Source organism: Panthera pardus, unplaced genomic scaffold (genome assembly GCF_024362965.1).
Source record: "Panthera pardus isolate Hobbes unplaced genomic scaffold, ASM2436296v1 HiC_scaffold_15, whole genome shotgun sequence".
Classification (NCBI taxonomy): Eukaryota; Metazoa; Chordata; class Mammalia; order Carnivora; family Felidae; genus Panthera; species Panthera pardus.
Genome location: NW_026526710.1, coordinates 49,218,033 through 49,237,907, shown reverse-complemented (window position 1 = coordinate 49,237,907; position 19,875 = coordinate 49,218,033). Strand labels below are relative to the sequence as shown.

General features: G+C 34.3%; 1 protein-coding gene across 3 annotated transcripts in view; it reads left to right on the top strand.

Moving 5' to 3' along the window:
• CCDC178 (coiled-coil domain containing 178) overlaps window positions 1-19,875 on the top strand; it is a 441,055-nt gene that overhangs the window by 176,591 nt on the left and 244,589 nt on the right. For all 3 annotated transcript variants that reach the window (XM_019465445.2, XM_019465447.2, XM_019465449.2), the window contains 5 exons: window positions 3,136-3,198; window positions 4,468-4,629; window positions 6,215-6,328; window positions 12,701-12,846; window positions 16,349-16,508. In XM_019465445.2, coding sequence (XP_019320990.2) covers window positions 3,136-3,198; window positions 4,468-4,629; window positions 6,215-6,328; window positions 12,701-12,846; window positions 16,349-16,508 — 645 coding nt within the window. The remainder of the gene's footprint in view (window positions 1-3,135; window positions 3,199-4,467; window positions 4,630-6,214; window positions 6,329-12,700; window positions 12,847-16,348; window positions 16,509-19,875) is intronic.

The window sequence follows — 19,875 nt, the reverse complement described above, 5'->3', positions numbered from 1 at the left end:
TCAGTTCTAAATTTTTAAAAATGGGGCTTTTGCTTTTTTTAGTGGCTGAGAAAGATAGACTATCTATCTTATCTAGGCTGACTTTACCAACGATAACAACTTGAATCCCTGGACCTAAAAAGCAATACACCAAAAAGTCACAATGCACATCCCTGGGTTTGGAGATTCAGGTTATTTTAATTTTACTTTTGTAATTTAAAAATGTTTCTCAAAAAAAACCCATTTATTTTCATGAAAGAAAGGTAAAAACACAAGCACCCTTGTGTTTATTTTTAGAAAGAATCCATTTGGGCTGCTACCTGTACTTTTTGTTAGGTTCCTGGCCACAAAAGAGTGCCCTAAGAATGCAAGTCAGAGCTGCTGTGCCCCACTGATTCAGTACAGCTCAGTTATTTGCAGAAATACTCAATTTTTCATTATAACTCTTAATTTTTAGTTCTTGTTTTCTCTGTTCCTGGTCTAAAATCTTATATAATAATTTGAGTTCTCCAACTTTTGTCTTAACTCCCCTCCATCATTGGAAAGCAAACTGATGCTACTTCCTTGATTCTGAGCTTATATCTATTTATATTTGGTGTTTACTTCTCTTTTCTCTTTGAAAGTGGATTTCCGGACACATAGCATTAAGTGTTGCATTGCTCTTCAGTTCTTTGTCCTAGTATAAGTCTCTTCCAGTAGAATAGCTCTTTGCTGCCACCTTCTGGTTTTTGTCTGCTAAAGCCAGGCAGCAGGTCAAAGGTGACTGTTTCAATCTGGGCTCTTCTCAGCATCTGAGAATGCTCCGCCTTTTCTTTGACTTCTTTGAAGCTCTTCAAAGTGATCTTTTGATATATTTTATTCTCCAAAACCAGAATTGACTTATTTTTTATGGAGGCTTTATGTCCCCAAAGCCTATATTTTTTTACCTTTTTTTTTTTTTTTTTTTTTTAACAGAGAAAGCTTGTTGACCTCTAAAGAATACAAGAATAGCAAATATAGGGAGCATCCACAGCCTTTAGGGATAAGTACCCAAAGAGCGTGAAAGAGGCTACCTTCCTCCAAAGCAGAGTAAGGTCTTACTGGAGAGAGCGTGGCTGTGTCTCAGTCGATGACCTTAAGCAGCTATCTGCCAGGTGCCAGAGAATTTGATGAAGGTTAAATGGAGTTTGAATGGAGTTTCTGGGTAGAGAACCTGGAGGGTAGGCACCATTGGTTTTCCACACACCAGCTGGCAGCAATTCTACAGGAAGAAGGAGGAAACCATTGGAAACAGAACAAGGTTGTCAAGGGCCTTGCTGCAGCCTCGTAAGCCCCACCATTGCCTTCTATTGATAAAGCCTCACTTGAAGCCAGCTGGCAGAAGAAAATAGTTTACATATCCAGCCCTAGTATCTCAAATTAGTTAAGAGAGTGGATTTAAAGCTAAAAGGCAATGATTAGATAAATGGCACAAATATACAGTCCACATGCAAACTTCTCTAATTCAGTTGGTTTCTATATGTAACTGAGCACCATGTCTTCCATTTATCTCATAACTCTAGAGTCTCTTTTAATCTTTAGAGTCTCCTACATTAAAAGAAAATTGCCTTTTATTGCATTAACATTTGTTGAAGAGTCTAAGCCATTTACTTTCCAGAACATCTCTCACAATGGGTTTATTTTTTTGTTCTCATTGTTAAATTCAGGTTAAACACTTTTGGCAGGACTATTACATAGTTATCATATTGTGTCAATGAAACATCACAAAGCACATGGTGCAAGTTTGTCTCATTATTAGTGATAGTAAGTTTGGTCATTTGGTTAAAGTTATGACTAATACATTTATTTATTCTCCTGTCGTAGTATTGACCCAATTGAGTGATATGTTAAGAACATGAAATTATCTTTGTTTCCAAAAAAATTTTTTTATCCAAATTTAGCATCCACTGGTAAGTCTTGGTTGAATCCATTTTTGTCAGAGGTGTGAAATGGTGAATTTTCTGGACTTCCATTCCTTTTACAATCCATCGACAATTAGAACTGAAAAGTTTGGCACAGGCTGGGTTGCAGGCCATCCTCCTGAAAATGGTTTCTTCTTTCAGTTCTTATTCAGGCACTTACCTCTGCATTTCCTACCACTGCCCCTATTTCCTTTAAGTCTCAGGGAAACACCTTGTCGGCCTGGTTTCACTCTCCATCCTTCACATGCTGTTCATGAGTAAGAATCTGTGTGATTATGATATTTTAATGGATCTGGAGTTTCTCATTATATGAAGAGATTTTTTTTAAAACCTATTTTTGAGTTTGAAAGAACCTAAAACTTTGATAGCTTGATTACCCAACCTAGGGACCAAAAGTACTTTGTTTGTTATTTGTTAATTCATTTGTTCAATAAGTTATTTAGATGTTTTTACAGCTACTATAACTCTTTGTCATTCTCCATCCTCTCTTCTTAAACATTTTCAATGATAGTTTAATAAGTACTTTACTAAGACCATAGTCTATCTCTTGTGTTAAATCTACAGTAATATGGATTCATTTTCCCAATACTGTTCTCAGTAGCTACGTAATCCATACTGCATAATTAAAAGGCAGCATCTCTGGTGTGTGGTAATGTCAATTACAACTATGGAGAGTTTAAATCTATCCAAGTAACAGAAAAAAAAAATGTTTTTCTACACATTTTTTGCCTACTAAATTCCAAAGAATGATTTTTTTTTTTTTTTTTAAGAAAAAAGAAAAAAAATATTCTGGCCAAATGGAGAATCTGATTACATTTTACAAACTTCAGACTATCAATTTTCAAAATTGAATGTGTTCCTTCTGGAAGATGTTATTAAAAGCAAACTGATAGTTTTTAAAAAGAGGAATTGAAGACTGTTTAGTCTCTCCTTTTTGATTACTTTGATCTTTTAGTTCAGGATTATAAAGTAACCTGAACTGAACTGAAATTCTTTTTCTTGGTCTTGTATCACTTATTTTGTTTCAAATAACATCGGATTTTTTGGTTGTATGTTTGGTTGGTTGGCTGTTGTTTTTTTATAATACTCAATTTTTAATAAATATCTTATTCTTTATTATAATGTAAGTAAAATGTTGCTTGTGTTATCAGTTGTCTTCAATAATATTTTCTGATATTCTATAAATAAAACCTTTTTTAAATTTGATAATATATAGGGTAGAGAAGAATTCTTGAAAAGACTTATTCGAAGTGAAGTGACTAATGGAATGATGATTCAGGTAATCCTAATTCGGTTTCAATATTTTATTATTCCTTTAATTTGCATTGTACTTAGCATTTTAAATTTGCCTGTAATGAGGCATCTTTTCCCTACTTGGTTTGCAAGCCAGCAGTTTTCTCTCCTTAGCTGATGACAGTTGCCCTCTGTGTACGACTAGCAGAGACTGATCATGCATAAAGAAACTGACCTCCCATACACATATCTCATTTTGTGGCTTAATGGGAATTTCTGCCAGTCTAGTAAAAGACTGGCAGTGAGATCTTATTCCTAAGTGTTTCCTTAGTTTGCTTTGTGATGATGTTATGTTTTCCTTACTTTTAGTGTCTTTCAATTGAATTTCTGTATTTAACACTGAAAAAACATGTTATTTCTATATAAAGATTTTGAAATCAAATTAATATAGCTAGCAAAGTCAATTTAAAATGTCTTTATCTTCGTCTACCACCTGCATATCCTTTGGAACCCAGGTTGTCTGTTTTGATCTTTGACATGTTTCTAGAATGGCTCCTCTTCAGAAATGCATGAATACTTGAAGTTCTAAAAATAAAATCAAGAGGCAAAACAGTCCAAAACAGTGTTATTGTATACACTTATTTGAGATTATCTGCACCTCTGGTCTTCTTTGAAATGAACACAAATTTTGTGATTTCTTCTGTTAGGAAATTTGGCATTTTCAAACATATAAAAGCAGTGTTTCTCCGCTTCTCTATGCTGAAAATGCCAAATTTCCTGATTTATTTTTCTTTCTATGTATATGTATGTTCAATAATTCCATAATTTTCTAGCCCTTTGAGCTTAGTATTTTGTCATTAACTTCTTGTCCATTGGTTTTACTGGGTTTTAGTTTGCCAGAATTACATATATTTCAATATTTGTTGTTAGTGTGCTTTTTAACCTTATTATCTTCCAATACTTACATAAGAATGTTGGATTTTTATTATCTATATTAAGTGTCTCTCATTTTTGAATAATAACTACATTGTTTAAATATGGTATATTCATACCTATTTTTTGTGGTGGCATAATTTTTTTTAATTTTCAAATAACAAATATTTTTGCCTTACACAAGACCTGAGACTCAATCAATGTTTACTTTTTTTAAGTTCTTAATTCCAGTTAGCAGGCAGTGTTGTATTAGTTTCAGGTGTGCAATATAGTGACTCAACAATTCCATACATCACCTGGTGCTCATCACAACAAGTGCACTCCTTATCCCATGTTTAGGTGATTGATAACTTAATGAATTCTTTAAAATTTTTGCTGGCAGAAAAAACTGTATTCCATTCAAGAAGAACAGATCCTTGAGAGACAGGATTTTATGGAAAAGAAAGCAATGTACACCCTAGCTCTGGCGGAACTAGAGACACCGCTGCTTGAACTAGAAGAAGACGCCGCAAAAATCAGAACTGCCCACAAAGAGCATGCTGACGTAAGCACTTACAATTAATCCAGAAGCTAATTTCCAGGAGTGTTGAGGTCGATAAATTGTATATGTGATCTTACATTATTATTTGGAATATTATGATTTCACATAGGAAGACATAAAAGCATGAACAAAATGAGTATTTTATGACTACACAGCTGATCTATAGTGGAACCAAATGGCAAGACTATTGATGCTATTACCTGGGCCCCCATACTCTATCTTAGAGTGTACCTAGGAAAAGCAGTTTTCAAACAGATGAGTAGTGATTTTTCTTTTGTGATTGCCCACTATGTTAAATTTAATTCAAAGTCTTCACTGCCTGTTAATAAAATGCTGAAGCTATGTTTACTCAAATATAACATCTAATGCATCTTGACATTTTTATGGTAAGTTTTTGATGTATGTGGAAGAAGTTGAGACACATAGGATGAAAAATAAAGCAAATGTCGATAAAATATTTTCAAAACAACAAGTTTATGGCAGTTACTGATACTACTAGCCCTTCCCAAAGAAAAATTTAGTAGAAAAATATGTATGCATCCTGTCATTAGTCTTTTGGAGAAGTAGAGGGTGTGGCGAGAGTTATATATTCTTGTCCTTAGGTGCAGGGAGGACAGACATACATTCGTTTGGGCCATTTTAGCAACAGAATTTTTTTCTTTGCAAATGATGATGTAATTTAATAATTTATTAAAGTGGCCTTTAATAATTTTCAATTTTTTTAATTAAAAAAAACTTTATGATTTATAAAATGTTCCCATTTTGAAAGTTTATTTCGATCTTCAAAGCCTCCCTGTGAAATAGCCAAGACAGAGCTTACCTGTGTTGTGGACTTGAGAAAACTAGGGCCTAAATGCACGAAGCAGCTTGTACAAGGCCATAAAACATGGCAACAACAAATTCTGAGTATACTACTATATTCAGGGCTCTTAATTGCTTATCCTAGAGCTCATGTAATGAATATATAACCAGTACTAACACCTAGTGAGATAAATGATTTTAATAATGGCTCCTCCTTACATTAGTGATGGAAATTTATTAATTGCTTCAAAAGCCTCAGTATAATCATCTGAGCATAATTAATTCCTAAAAAGATTAATGACTTTTATTCCCCCTTATTTTATAATAGCCATTGTTTTTTTTCCTCATCTTATAGTTCAGTAATCATTTTTGTTTTTATTATATTTTAATAGTTTATAAACTATAAGAACTATGAATTTAACACAGACCCTTGGAAATAGCAAGTTTTTATGCACTTTTGGTAATGATCGCTGATAATTGGTATTTGGAGTTTTAATTTTGGTTAAAATTTTCAAATATGGTGAAAACTTATAATTTCTATGTGAGTTTATTAGTTTTTGTTATTTAGCTAAAATTTATTAGATTTTTGGTTTTACCTGCTAATTCAAGTGGAATATTGGGATGTGGATATCATAGTATATTTTTGTTATTCGTGTGTGGTGGTCCTTTCCCTTTCTACCAAAATACATATTGTTACTATTAAAATGGTCATTTGGGAACTACTTGGTCTAAACCAGGGTAGTTGGATTGTAACTGCTGCATATCTTAATTTCTGAATGTCTTCTAGACATTAAATGATATAATTGAGAAAAGAGAACATGTTAAAAGAAATGTGGAAAGAACAAAGAAAAATTTGAGAAAAAAGGGGAAGAAAACTCGTGATGCAATAATAGAAACTGAGGTAAGAAATTTAATACCAAAACAATTTATGAATTTCCAACCTCTTTATGTCAATGAAAACTATTCAAGCAAATTTATTTTAGGTGGATACCTCTCATTTCTAATTGGTTGCACTAAGTTTCTATACGCATACACACACACTCACACATACACACACAGAGTGTATCTTCATTTTTTTCTTTTATAGTGTTTTTCCCACTGTACTAGTGCACCCTCCTGTTAACCTTTCCTACAAAGTAGAGGTAGGGATTTCTGTATTGTACCAGATAGTACCATGTTTCTAGAGATGAGACCAATCTACGGACTGAAACATTTGTTAATATCCGACAACTCAATGTTACCCTCACGCCATTGTAAAGGCAGCATGGTCATATATCAAAAGGCTTCAGGGCTTTTTCCAAATTAGAAATATTTGCTCCCTGGGCACCTGGGTGGTTCAGTTGGTTATGCATCTGATTTCGGCTCAGGTCTTGATCTTGCAGTTTGTGAGTTCGAGCCCCGCATCAGGCTCTGTGCTGACAGCTTGCTCAGAGCCTGAAGTCTGCTCTGGATTCTGTCTCCCTCTCGCTCTGCCCCTATCCTGCTCACACTCTCTCTGTCTCTCTCAAAAATAAATAAGCATTAAAAAAAAAATTAAAGAAATATTTGCTCCCTGAAAATCCTCATCTCCAGTATTCTGTCTTTATAAAATCACTGGATATGGGGAAGTGGAGATAGTCCAATCTTCAACTTGCTATCCTCTGAATATATTTTAAAGGTAGCACCAATTGGATTTGTTGGTGGACAGCATGTTGGCTATTAGATAGAGGTGTAATCATATCTTTTTAAAAAAAATTTTGTAACGTTTATTCATTTTTGAGAGAGACAGAACGAGAGCAGGGAGGGACAGAGAGAGAAGGAGACGCAGAATCTGAAGCAGGCTCAGGCTCTGAGCTGTCAGCATGGAGCCCGATGCGGGGCTCGAACCCACAAACCAAACCATGAGATCATGGCCTGAGCTGAAGTTGGACACATAACCGACTGGGCCACCCGGGCACCCCTGTGTAATCATATCATTTTTAAAATGTTTGTACTAGGCCACAAAATAAATATTAAAAATTTACCAAGGAATATAATAATACTAGCAGCAATAACTCCAACAACAGATACTGATATTTTTTAGTTCTCTAGATCCAGACATTATTTAAAATGCTCAGATATATTAACTCACTTCAACTTCATAATAACTCCACAAAGATTATGCTATTATTATCTCCATTCTACAGTTGAAGAATCCAATGCCTTGTTTTTTAACGAACTTGTTCAGTTTCACACAGCTCGTTAATGGTGCAGTCGAGATTCACTAAATCTGGCATTGGCACCAGAATCTATGCTCTTAACCATTACATTATTCTGATCTGCTCATACAGGTTACTTTTGTTGAATATAGTGAAGTAAAATTAGAACTCTAACAAAAAAAATTACATCAAAAAGAAAACATTCGTATAGATCACTGGAAATATGTTTTTAGAAAATTTTTTTAAGTTTATTTTTAGAGAGAGAGAGAAAACAAGTGGGGGAGGAGCAGAGAGAAGAGAGAGGGAGAGAGAATCCCAAGCAGGCTCCACCCTGTCAGCTCAGAACCCCATGCAGGACTCAAGTTCACAAACTGTGAGATCATGCGGGACTTGAGTTCACAAACCGTGAGATCATTACCTGAGCTGAAATCAAGAGTCAGACACTTAACTGACTGAGTCACCCAGGTACCCCTCTGGGCATATTTTTTAAATTACATTTTTTTCCATTATTTGCTTCTGTGTTAAGGAATATTCAGAAATATAACTTACCATTTATTTATAAATGACTGATGATAAACCATAGAGCAAAATTTATGGAGCAGGTCAGGGTAATACTTTAGTATTACCAATAAATTATTTTGGTAAGAAAAACTTAAAGTGCTTACTTAGCATATCTATGTGAACAAAAAGAGGATAAAAACAGCCATGGGAAAAACTAACAGAGAAATAATTATATATAGTAATGAAAGAAAGAATGCTGCTTTGCGTAGCAGTTTGTTTTAAAATTTGGATGAAGTATATAATTTATTTATAAAATGCAAATAATGAAAACTGAGTCAAGAGGAAGAATCACAACAAGAGTAGAATGATAATTATAGAATAAATGTCATTTGTCTAGACCACTAGTGGCAAGAACAAGCCCAGGTACTTTACAGGTATCCCTACAAAGACCGGATGCAGACCATAACAAAGTATGGAGAGCTTCTGAATTCATTCTGTAATAATATAATTCTGAAACTGTAACTGAAAAAGATTAGTATGAAAAAGAATTCTATAGGTGATCTCATTTATGAACACAGATGACAAAACCTTAAATATATCAGTGCGTTGAGGTTTTACAGTGTGATTTAAAAGCATGTATTATGCAAGTTAAGATTCTTTTGAAGAATGTGAAGATGAGTCAGCATAAAGAAATGTACAGCTGATACTTGAACAGTGCGGGATTTAGCGGTGCCGGCCCCCACATAGTTGAAAATCCACATGTAACTTTTGACTCCCCCAGAACTTAACTACTAATAGCCTACTGTTGACTGGAGGCTTTAAAGATAACAAACAGTTGATTAACATATATTTTGTATGCTACAGATATTATATTCTATATTATTATATTAAAGTAGAATAGACTAAAGAAAGTCATAAGGAAGAAAAAATATATTTACAATAGTGTGCTGTTAAAACTCGGCATGTAAGTGGGTCTGCAGAGTTCAAACCTGTGCTGTTCAAGGATCAGCTGTACTAATATAATTCAGTACATTTACAGAAATGAAAGACAACCCAAAATATTTGATAAAACACCATAGCCACCAATGATTTTCAAAAAGACCTTCAACTACCTAGAAACAGAATGAAAACATTCTGACCTTGATTGTGTGTTATAGTGTGTCTACCAGTATTTTTTAGAAAATGTTATACTCAATGATGGAACATTAAAAGTATTTCCTTTAAACTCAGGATCAAAAACATTCCAATAAGTTCCTACTACTCAGCACACTTCTGTTACTGATCACAAGTTACTTGTAACACATCACGAAACCTAAAACCTATGTGTTGAGCAGTACAGTTGAAAGCTACCACAGTTCTCATGTCCACATCTGAATATTAGTTTCAAAAATATTAACTAAAAATTGCCAAAAGTGGTATGTCTTACAAATAACAGATTTCAATGAAGAATATGGCTGAACACTTTCTTTGTGCTCAGTATTATCCAAGGTACTAGGAGTTCAAGTGCTAGAGAAGAAGGGTTAATTTTCTTTTATTTGTCCTTCAACTTAGTTTGCCTTTCCAGTTATTATTGAACACTTGAGATATATTAAACATTGTTGGAATTTGCTGGAGTTGAGGAGGTAAAAGGAGAACTTTGTTCACTCAAGAAGCACATCATCTTTTTGGGGAGTAGACAAGGATGCAGAGAGCATTAATACTCTGCGAGCAAAGCTATGACAGCAGTATAATGAGGTGGGAGAGTGTCATGGAGGAGGAAACTGAGCTGTGAACTGAGGGATCTGGGGAAAGTTTTTCAGGGGAGGTTATTACTCACAGAGCAAATGGAGGTTAAGTACTTGCATTGCCATATGTTGTAGAGAACAGAGATGATATACACACAAAGCCTAAAAGAATGAAAAACGATTGGCAGTGGGGGTATTCAACAAATGGTTTCTATTATTATTATTATATAATTTTTAAATGGATGAAGAAATGAGGTAAGGCATTTTAGAAACAGATGCTATGTTTGCAAAGCAAAGATATCATGGAATAGTGCTGTGTGTTTGTGGAATTGTAGGTAGTTTGGTATGACCAGAAAGTAGGCTACCTATTATAAGAATGAAAAGAGATGAAGCCAGTGAGATGGGCGATCCTTGGATGAAGAAACACCTTCTGTACCATGCTGCTGTGGAACCCCAGACTGCTGTAATTCAAACATTTAATAGCATTTATTAAGTACTCTTATGCTGATAGGTATACAAAACATACTGTAGACCCTATTTTTATCTTCTAAGAACTTAAATTCTAAGACAAATAATCTTATCTTTTACTGTGCATAAGCATTTCAATCATGGCCAAGCTAAACATGGGCCATTACTGAATTTTTACTATTTTCACCCCCATTTAAATCATAGACATAGAATATACACTTATTACATTTAGATAATTTAAAAATACATTTATTAAATCTTACTTAAAATATAATCTGAAATTAATAATTTAGAATCTGAATATAATCTTTATTTAATTTTTAAGTTTACGTATTTTGAGAGAGAGAGAGAGGAAGTGCGAGTGGGGGAAGGGCAGAGAGAGAATCCCAAAAAGGCTCTCTGCACTCAGCACAGACCCCAGTGTGAGGCTTGAACTCATAAACTGTGAGATCATGACCTGAGCCAAAGTTGGACTCTCAAGTGTCTGAGCCACCCAGGTGCCTCCATAATATTTATTACCTGATATTTTTTAAATATGTGGCTGGAAATGACAGTATTTGAGAAAAATAAGCCAAAGGATGGTCAGATTCTAAATGTACTTTTTTTATGCCTCTATTCCCATTTACTCTGGTGGCACTTCAGCATTTATCAATAGACTTACAAATGGCTCATGGGGTCCCCAACCTTTTTTGAACTGGAGATGCTCAAATTTGTACCCCTGATTGACATAGAGCATCTAAAAGCTTCCTTCTACTCAGCTCATTATAGTGCTGTTTCTGCTATTTTTTGATGCCGTGGAGGGGGATATGCTGTTCACATGTACCAAAGCCTCACTGATGGTACCTATTAAAGTGCCAAAATACTGTTTTTGCTTTTCACTTCTGTCTGCAGGAAGCACGCTCTTGCTTTCCTTTAGTATAGAATCCTCTGACACCGCCTTCAGCATTGCTGAATTGGCTGGTTTGGTCTCAGTTGTAGATACCATTGCTTCTGAGATCTTAGTTTCCTACAAGAATCTTCATTCACGATTAAGGCATGAATTATGGAATCTGACTTAAAAGTCAAGTTTAGTGATAGCATGCTGTACTCACAGTTGCCCATCCTCTTCAGCTTCTGAATACTTAATTTACTCCATACTTATGTATCTCTTCACACTTTTTTTGAGGTGTTGACTTTTCTCCTAGTAATAATATAATATCCTGTTGGGTCTCATTGAAGAATCCTAGTCATTCATCTTTCAACCATATTCAGGTATTGAAAATAAACCAAAAACAAACCAACCAACAAACAAACACCCTCATTCCAGAACTTTCAGAAAAAGAAAAAAAAGGGAGGATATGGAAATTCAAACACAGTACCCAGTGTTGAAAGTCGTGGACAAATAGTGGGTAGGAAAATAAATATAAAAGATTAGCCTTTCTTCTTGAAATCTGTAAGAGCAGAGAAAGAATCAGGGAGCATATGGGGAAAAATGGAGGAAAATAGGAGCAAAGGGAGCAGTTGAAATCTGTGAAATCAGTTGGGGGAGAGTAGCACTAATTAGAAGCAATGCCAGATGTAGGGAACAACATTCTGTAAGTCAGTCATCCAGTCAGTAAATCATTAAGTCAATATAAACATCAATAGTCATAAAGGGATCATGCGAAAAATAGATGGAAAATAAAATCTTCAGTCTGGAATTGTACAAGCCAGCCTTGGGGAAATGTATTAAATACCAACTTCTTGTGTTTGAATGATCAGGACAATGTATATTCTTGCCTACCTTCAGTGTACACGTTTGAAAAACAGTAACCACATGTTTGCATTTTGAAAGGATGTGCCTTTAAGGTGTGCATGTATGTGGGCGTGTAGAGGGACAGACAAGTTAGTGCAAGGGAGAGAGGGGAAAATGGAGAGAGAGGAAAAGAGATGGGGGGAGAGAGACTGTATACTTCTAACCCATCTTTTAGAAAATCACATCAGGTGTTAACTATGAAGAAGGGAAGGTAAATCTAAGTTGTTGATTATGTTGATAAGAAGTTACTGTTTGCTTTTGATTGTTCACATGGCCAAATGTAATTGTATCCTTAAGTTGCCAGGATATGAAAATTCTAGTATTTAAAATAAAACATTCCTGGGGTGCCTGGGTGGCTCAGTCAGTTAAGCCTCTGACTTTGGCTCAGATCATGATCTCATGGTTTGTGGATTCGAGCCCCTCATCAGGCTCTGTGCTGACAGCTCGGAGCCTGGAGCCTGTTTCAGATTCTGTGTGTGTGTGTGTGTGTCTCTCTCTCTCTCTCTCTGCCCCTTGCCCGCTAACACTCTGTCTCTCTCTCTCTCTCTCTCTCTCTCTCTCTCTCAAAGATCAATAAACATTAAAAAAATAATAAAATAAAATAAAACATTCTTGAATTTGTTTTTCAGGAAAAACGCTCAATGATTTTTAAAGAAATAAAGACCACTAAAAGTAAAACAGTTATTTATCATGCAAAAATAGATCAATTGAATAAGGACTTAGAAGAAAAAGAGAAGGAAAAGAATATTTTGGCTCAGACACTTGAGCAATTAAAGTAAGTATTTAAGTGTTATAAAATATTAAATGTTCAATATATTATTTATAAAAGAGATATGATCAGATTTCTATATTTAAGATTTGTTCTTAAAATGATCCATAATTTGCCATCATTATTGATGTGGAATAAACATGTAATATTTGATAATTTTGGCTTAAGAACATAAATTGCATTCATTTTTTATTACTCTGATGGGTTTATTCTTATTTGAGTAACTGCAAATATTTATTCTTTCCAAGTAGAAGAACTTTTCTTAATTATGAAATTAATCTTTCCCACTAATTTCAATATTTCTCACTCACATGACATGGTTAATAATATATGGTTTTTCACCCAACTCTTTTGGTAAGTTTTAAGGTAAGCCTTTAGAAATAGATATTCTACAAAACCTCATGTAATTTTTTCATATTTATTATAAAAACCTCTTATGCAGTCCCTTCATTAGTCAGGGGCATACATGACAAGGGTTTGTAAGGTCTTTCACTTAGAGAATGACCATAGTCTAAGATCCTTCAGTGTTTCCATAGACCCTTACTTAGAACTTGCATACTCTTCCTTTATTCCTTTTTGTTCTTATTTTCTATTTTATAATACATTGAGAACAGAGCTTGCAGGACTACTGGAAGAATATACATTAGTCACGTTTAGGAATTATAGTTTGATTTAAGTATAATAAGGCTAACATAGCATTAGCAAAATCACAGCCCTTGAGGGATAAAATGTCATGAAAACAGTTGTGCACAGCTTGATTATCATACACTCTAATAGAATCAGGGCATGCTCTCAACAAGGATTTATTTAGCTATTACTATAGGGTAAAAACATATTCAAAATGATCATACAGATTTATCTGAAAAACATTAAATCATATTCAGTATATCATGTAAGAAGGCAAGGAAATATGCTGTTTATTTTGAAAGATATTTATCCACATCATTTAACATCTGTACAAATATGCTGAGGTTCAATGGTGTAAGCTTAAATTTTTTTAATTCTCATTAAACTTGTAAAGATTTAGTTTAGGAGCTGGTGAATTTCCTTTCTTCAGAATTCTTACCATTTCAGTCCTAACATTTTCGTCTGTTCTGTGGCTAGATTATATTGCCCTTGGGACAAGATTGGTCACCATGTCCCAGTGAATCAGTTCCCTCTCTAAACTTGACAAAAGTCTGCCTTCTCACAGGAAAAGGGGAAAAAGAATAGCTGAAGCTGTGACATTATTGACAGATCTATTAATTAACAATAATGATGGATAATGTCAAGTAATATTTAAAGTTACCATTAATTGACCTCTCAACGTACCAGATACTCTGTGGGCAGTCTGTGTTCTTTATCTGATCCAGTTCTCACAACAAATCTTTAAATTATATAATAGCATTCTTAAAAGAATACTGAGGAAACAAGCTGAGGGAAATTAGTTGACTGCCGTAACATTGTACAGCTAATTAGTGGTAGAACCAGCTCTGGTTTAGGTCCATCTTATTCCAAAGTGGTGCTCTTAAGGCTGTGCACATTGACTCCCTAAACTAGGATTGGAAAGGAAGATTATTGCAGATAAACTGTATTAGCAATAGTCTACTGGTACTTTCAGTAGGTGACTGTATCAAGCTAATCATTCTTTATTGAGAACTTACAGTGTGCCTAGTGCCAGACACCGAGAAGGACAAAGAAATGACAAATGAGAAAGAGAACCTTCAAGTATCTAAAGATAATTTTAGCAACACAAGCTTGCATGTGCAAAACTATTAAAATATGGTGATAAGAATAATAACAAAGCTATCCTTGGCTCTAATTTTTACACCTGTTTCTTAATTAGAATGTGAAAGGATTTAAACCAGACCCATAGGACCTCAGAGTTTATTCCTTTTATCACTGGGAGAAAGGAAACACTATTTTCATGCATAGATATACATATAATCATATAGCCTATGTAATGTATGCATTTGTGTATGTGCCTATATGTGTATGTGTATATATATGTATATATATATACACATATATATGTATATATACATATATATACATACTTATATACATATATACATGTATGTACATACATGTATATATGTATGTATATACATATATACATACATATGTATGTGTGTATATACATGTATGTATACATGTATATATGTATATATGTATGTATATATATGTATATATGTATATATATGTATATATATATGTATATGTATATTTATAATTAACTAAATGCTCTGTTGAATATGATCCAGTCTCAAAATACTTAGTGTAGGGAACAAAGTATATGTGGTCAATATATAGTGATATTTGCTGGGAGCAACTGTGGGAGTATTTTGGTTCTGGTCATACTAGCTCTTTCCTGTGTGAATTTCCCCAGTATTCTATGTTCTATAATGTCAAGGGTTGTTGTTGTATTAAATGAGGTATTATATTCAAAGCACTTTAACATTTCAGTCCCTCAAAAACTTTAGTCCTGCTGCTATTTTAGCTAACTGTGCAGAGGATTCAGTTTTCTATACCAGCAGAGATAAAAACAACTGTGGGTAACGTAAGACTGTGTGGAGCTTTTGCAGCTGCTTATTCTGTATTCTGCGTTACTGATCAACTCTGGCAATTATTTCTAAAGCATATTTGTTTTGCAGTATTGTATTAACCACTTTTTGATGTTTTTTCTACTTATATTGTTCCTTATTTAAAGAAAAATCACTTAATCTCTGTGTTAGTATATACTTAGTTGCAAAGGACAAAATGCACACACACACACACACACACACACACACAGAACACATTCTCACAACAGCTTAAACTAAACAATAGGGAAATGTGTCATATTATAGAACAGGGGCTCTTAGGCAGGGTCAGCTGCAGCGTTGGTGATCCAGGAGATCAACACTAGGTACTCAGTTTTTTCTCTCTCCTCTATGCCCATTGTCTTCAGGTTTGAAAACATGACTCACTCACATTTAGTGGATGGGAGCCTTTTGTACGTGGAATTAGGTCCTTGCCTTTTGTCTTATTAGGCTATATTAATAGCCTTCATTCCTGAATAATTATTATATATATATGTATATATAATTATTATATATATATAGTATATATATTGTATATTTTATATATATTATATATTATATATATATTATATATATTATATATATATAATTATATTAATAGCCTTCATTCCTGAATAATCAGCCACATGCTAGTCTAATCTAATTATACTTAATCTAATTAGAATGTATTTTTGGGGTTATGTGCTGCATGGAGGAGGGGTTCTTTTGGAGAGGCATGCTGGGTAGGCAACCAAGAAAATCCACTAAATTTCTCTAGAGATTTTCTCCCAACTGGATCGTTTAGAAGTAGCTCTATGGAGATAGGCCTATGGAAAAGATTAGGGAACTTTCCAAAGCCCTTCAGTTCTAAGACTTTTAAATACTGGCTCTTTAAAACTGTATCACAAATGTATTTCAGAAAATAAAATATGAATTGGTCAGTGGCAAATACAATTCTTTCTTCATAGGAACCACTATATAACTATAAAATATAAAAAGGAGTATGCACAAGCTGTGTTTGATCAGCTCGTAAGTGAGAAAAAAACCTGTGAAGAGAGACTCTATGAAGAAGAACAGAGATACAGAACACTCATTACCATGAGGCAAAAAACTCTGGCAGATATTAAAGTGAGTATTATTTTGGACTGTCTTAAAATGAAGGAAATGTAGTGATAGTTAAACTACCAGCTAGTTTGAGGCACTCGTTTTTCATATTGAAGTGGTAATGATGTTCAAATTTTAAAAATGAATCTGTTAGTGTAATCAATGTAATTTCTTATTTTTTCTTCTAAGTAATTATAATATATTCATATACCATATTGTGCTTTTTAATGCATTTTATGTGCACTCTCATTGTGTCATTGTACAAATCTTCCTTGACTTGCGAGTAGGTTATATTCTGATAAACTCATCGTGAGTTGAAAATATTGTTGTCAAAAATGCATTTAATATACCTAACCTCCCAACATCATAACTTAGCCTAGCCTACCTGAAATGTGCTCAGAACCCTTACATTAGCCTACAGTTGGGCAGAATCATCTAACACAAAGCCTATTTTATAGTAAAGTGTTGGATATCTCATGTAATTTATTGAATACGGTACTGACAGTGAAAAACAGAATGGTTGTGTGGGGAAAGACTGACTGCTAAGTGTATCAGTTGTTTACTCTCAGGATCACATGGCTGACTGGGGGCTGGGGTTTGCTGTCCCTGCCCAATATCACGAGACAGTATCCTACCCCAAATCACTAGCCTGGGAAACAATCAAAATTCAAAATTCTCAGTATGGTTTTTACTGAATGCATATTGCTTTTGCACCAATGTAAAATTAAAAAAATTATAAGTGGAACCATTGTAAGTCAGGGACCTTCTGTACTTCACTTTATTTTGAAGTCTACTGGTATAAAAGTACAATTTATATTTATTCTAGAGCCATTATTACGCCTTTAATGGGAGATGTGGGGATAGTTACATTTTATTTCTGAATGAACACACTTTGATTGTTTACCAACCACTTTTTTGAAAAAGGAGAATATTTCATGCTCTTTTCCTTTAGAAAAGTTTTCCATAGATTTTAATTGCCCTGTAAACTTGGAAACAGAAATCATATGATACATATTTTTGGATCTGAAGTTTAAGTTTTCTAAAGCTATTCATACTAAATTTTTTATATAGAATATGAGTAAATGGTACACATTTAATTAAGGGATTCCTCTCCTATTTTATATTTTGGATTAGTTTCTGATACATTTAATTATAATAATGAATGCCATGACTTTTTCAATATATTTATAAACATGGCTTATTTTTAAGAGGCCAAATGGTAAATTACTTCTGAAAAATCATTCTACTGCATCTTATTACAACTATTTCTGCAAAACTTTTAAAGATATGTTTAATATCATAATATACTTTTTAAAGCTATTTTTGGTCCTGCTATTAATATATCCAATTATTATATATATCCATATGCTCAATTACTTTTTACACTTCAAAGAAATTATCTAAACCATTTTTAAAAATTAGAGCAAATATACATTAAGCAGGTATGTCAGTGAATGCACATACCATCTTTCATGTTATTTCTGTGATCCTCCCTGTAGAAAAGTATTAATAAAAGAACAATACAGGGCACCTGAGTGGCTCAGTCAGTTGAGCATCCGACTTCAGCTCAGGTCATGATCTCGCGGTTTGTGGGTTCAAGCCCGGCATCAAGCTCTGTGCTGACAGCGTGGAGCCTGCTTGGGATTCTGGGTTTCCCTTTCTCTCTGCCCCTCCCCTGCTTGTACTCTGTCTCTCTCTTTTAAAAATAAAAACATTTTAAAAACAAATAAAAAATAAAAGGACAATAGAGGTGCCTGGGTGGCTCAGTCGGTTGAGTGACCAACTCTTGTTTGCGGCTCAGGTCAGGATCTCACTGTTCGTGGGATTGAGCCCCATGTCAGGCTCTGTGCTGGCAGCACGGAGCCTGCTTGGGATACTTTCTCTCTCTGCCCCTCCCTCTCCCCCACTCACTCTTTCTCTCTCTGAAAATAAATAAGTAAGCTTAAAAAAAGAATAATAGTTTTATTAACAATAGTGTTAAGTAATATTCTTCCATTTTAAATAATGACTTTTACATAGAAAAAGGGTATTTTAGGGGGAGGGGGCCTAACAATATGAAAATAATTGGTGCCATCTAGTGGCAATAAATGATGCCTCCTTTTGGAGAAGTTCCTGAAACATTGATGGCTAAATCTCAAGATTTGTGATGTATGAATGGACTGGGGAGGCTTAGATGTAAATGCACCCCTCAAAAAGAGAAGGCTTAAGTTATTTACTGATTTAAGCATCAGTCTCCACCTCATATTTTATCACAGCAGTAGAATTAGCTGTTTGAATTCAACCACATTTTCCAATCGTCCTAGTGCTGAGAACACAGTGGGATCTCAATAATCATTTATTGACTGGCATTTCAGCACTTTAATGGAACAATAATAATTAGTGAAATGGCAAAATATGGTCAGCAGGAGAGAGACAAAGAAAAAATCCTGTATAACTAGCCTCTCAGAAATTGAGATTTGTATTTTTTTTCATCCAAAATCTTGTCTCTGCCTTCGCATTCCGAAATGCACCTACCTCCACCCACTTGTCACATCACCTGGCATTGTGTTTTGTTCTTAGCACCAATCTTTCTCTGACCTTGTTTTGTTCATTCATTTTTGTTTGTTTGTTGTCTGCCTGCATCTTGCAATACTAATGTATTGTCAGTGAGATTTTCTGCCACATTCTTCTCTGTATCCTATAAGCTCAGAATTATGCCTGGCACAAGGGAGGCACTCAATGAATACTCATTGAATGACTGAATGAATAAATGGATGAACATATGCTTTTTTGGTAATTTTGCTGTCCACATGCATGATAATGCCTGAAAGCAGGAGCATTTCAGGGACATTTTCCATACCGCGCCAGCCTGATACTTTAGTTGAATACTCATGCTGCATGCAAGAGCTGATTTCTCCCTTTCTTTCTCTTTCTCTTTCTCATTCTCTCTCTTTCTCCTTGATAATTCATGAGACATTTGCCATCTAGTCTTTCCTTGTAGGTGAAATGGTTAAATTCTCTATTGCTTTCTAGCAATTAAGGATTCTGATAAATATCTGAATAATACTTCTTAAATAATCTTAAATTTATATGAAATTGCCTCTTATCAACTCTCGGATAGTTCTTTGTTATGCATGTGCCATATGTGATCAGAAGCATAGAGTTTGAACATGCCTAGTTTAGAAATTGATATATCTTACATTAGTGGCACTATGATTCTGATCAGTTATTGGCATTAAATAGTGGAAAGAATGTGATTCTTCACAGAAAACTATTCTCATCCCTATTTAGAAATTGGATGAAGTAAAAATTTGTAAACATGTATGTAATATGAAGCATTCCTAAAAAGAAACAAGTTTTATTAGGCATCATTATAAATACGGTATTGCTGATCTGGGGTGTCCCCTCTGGG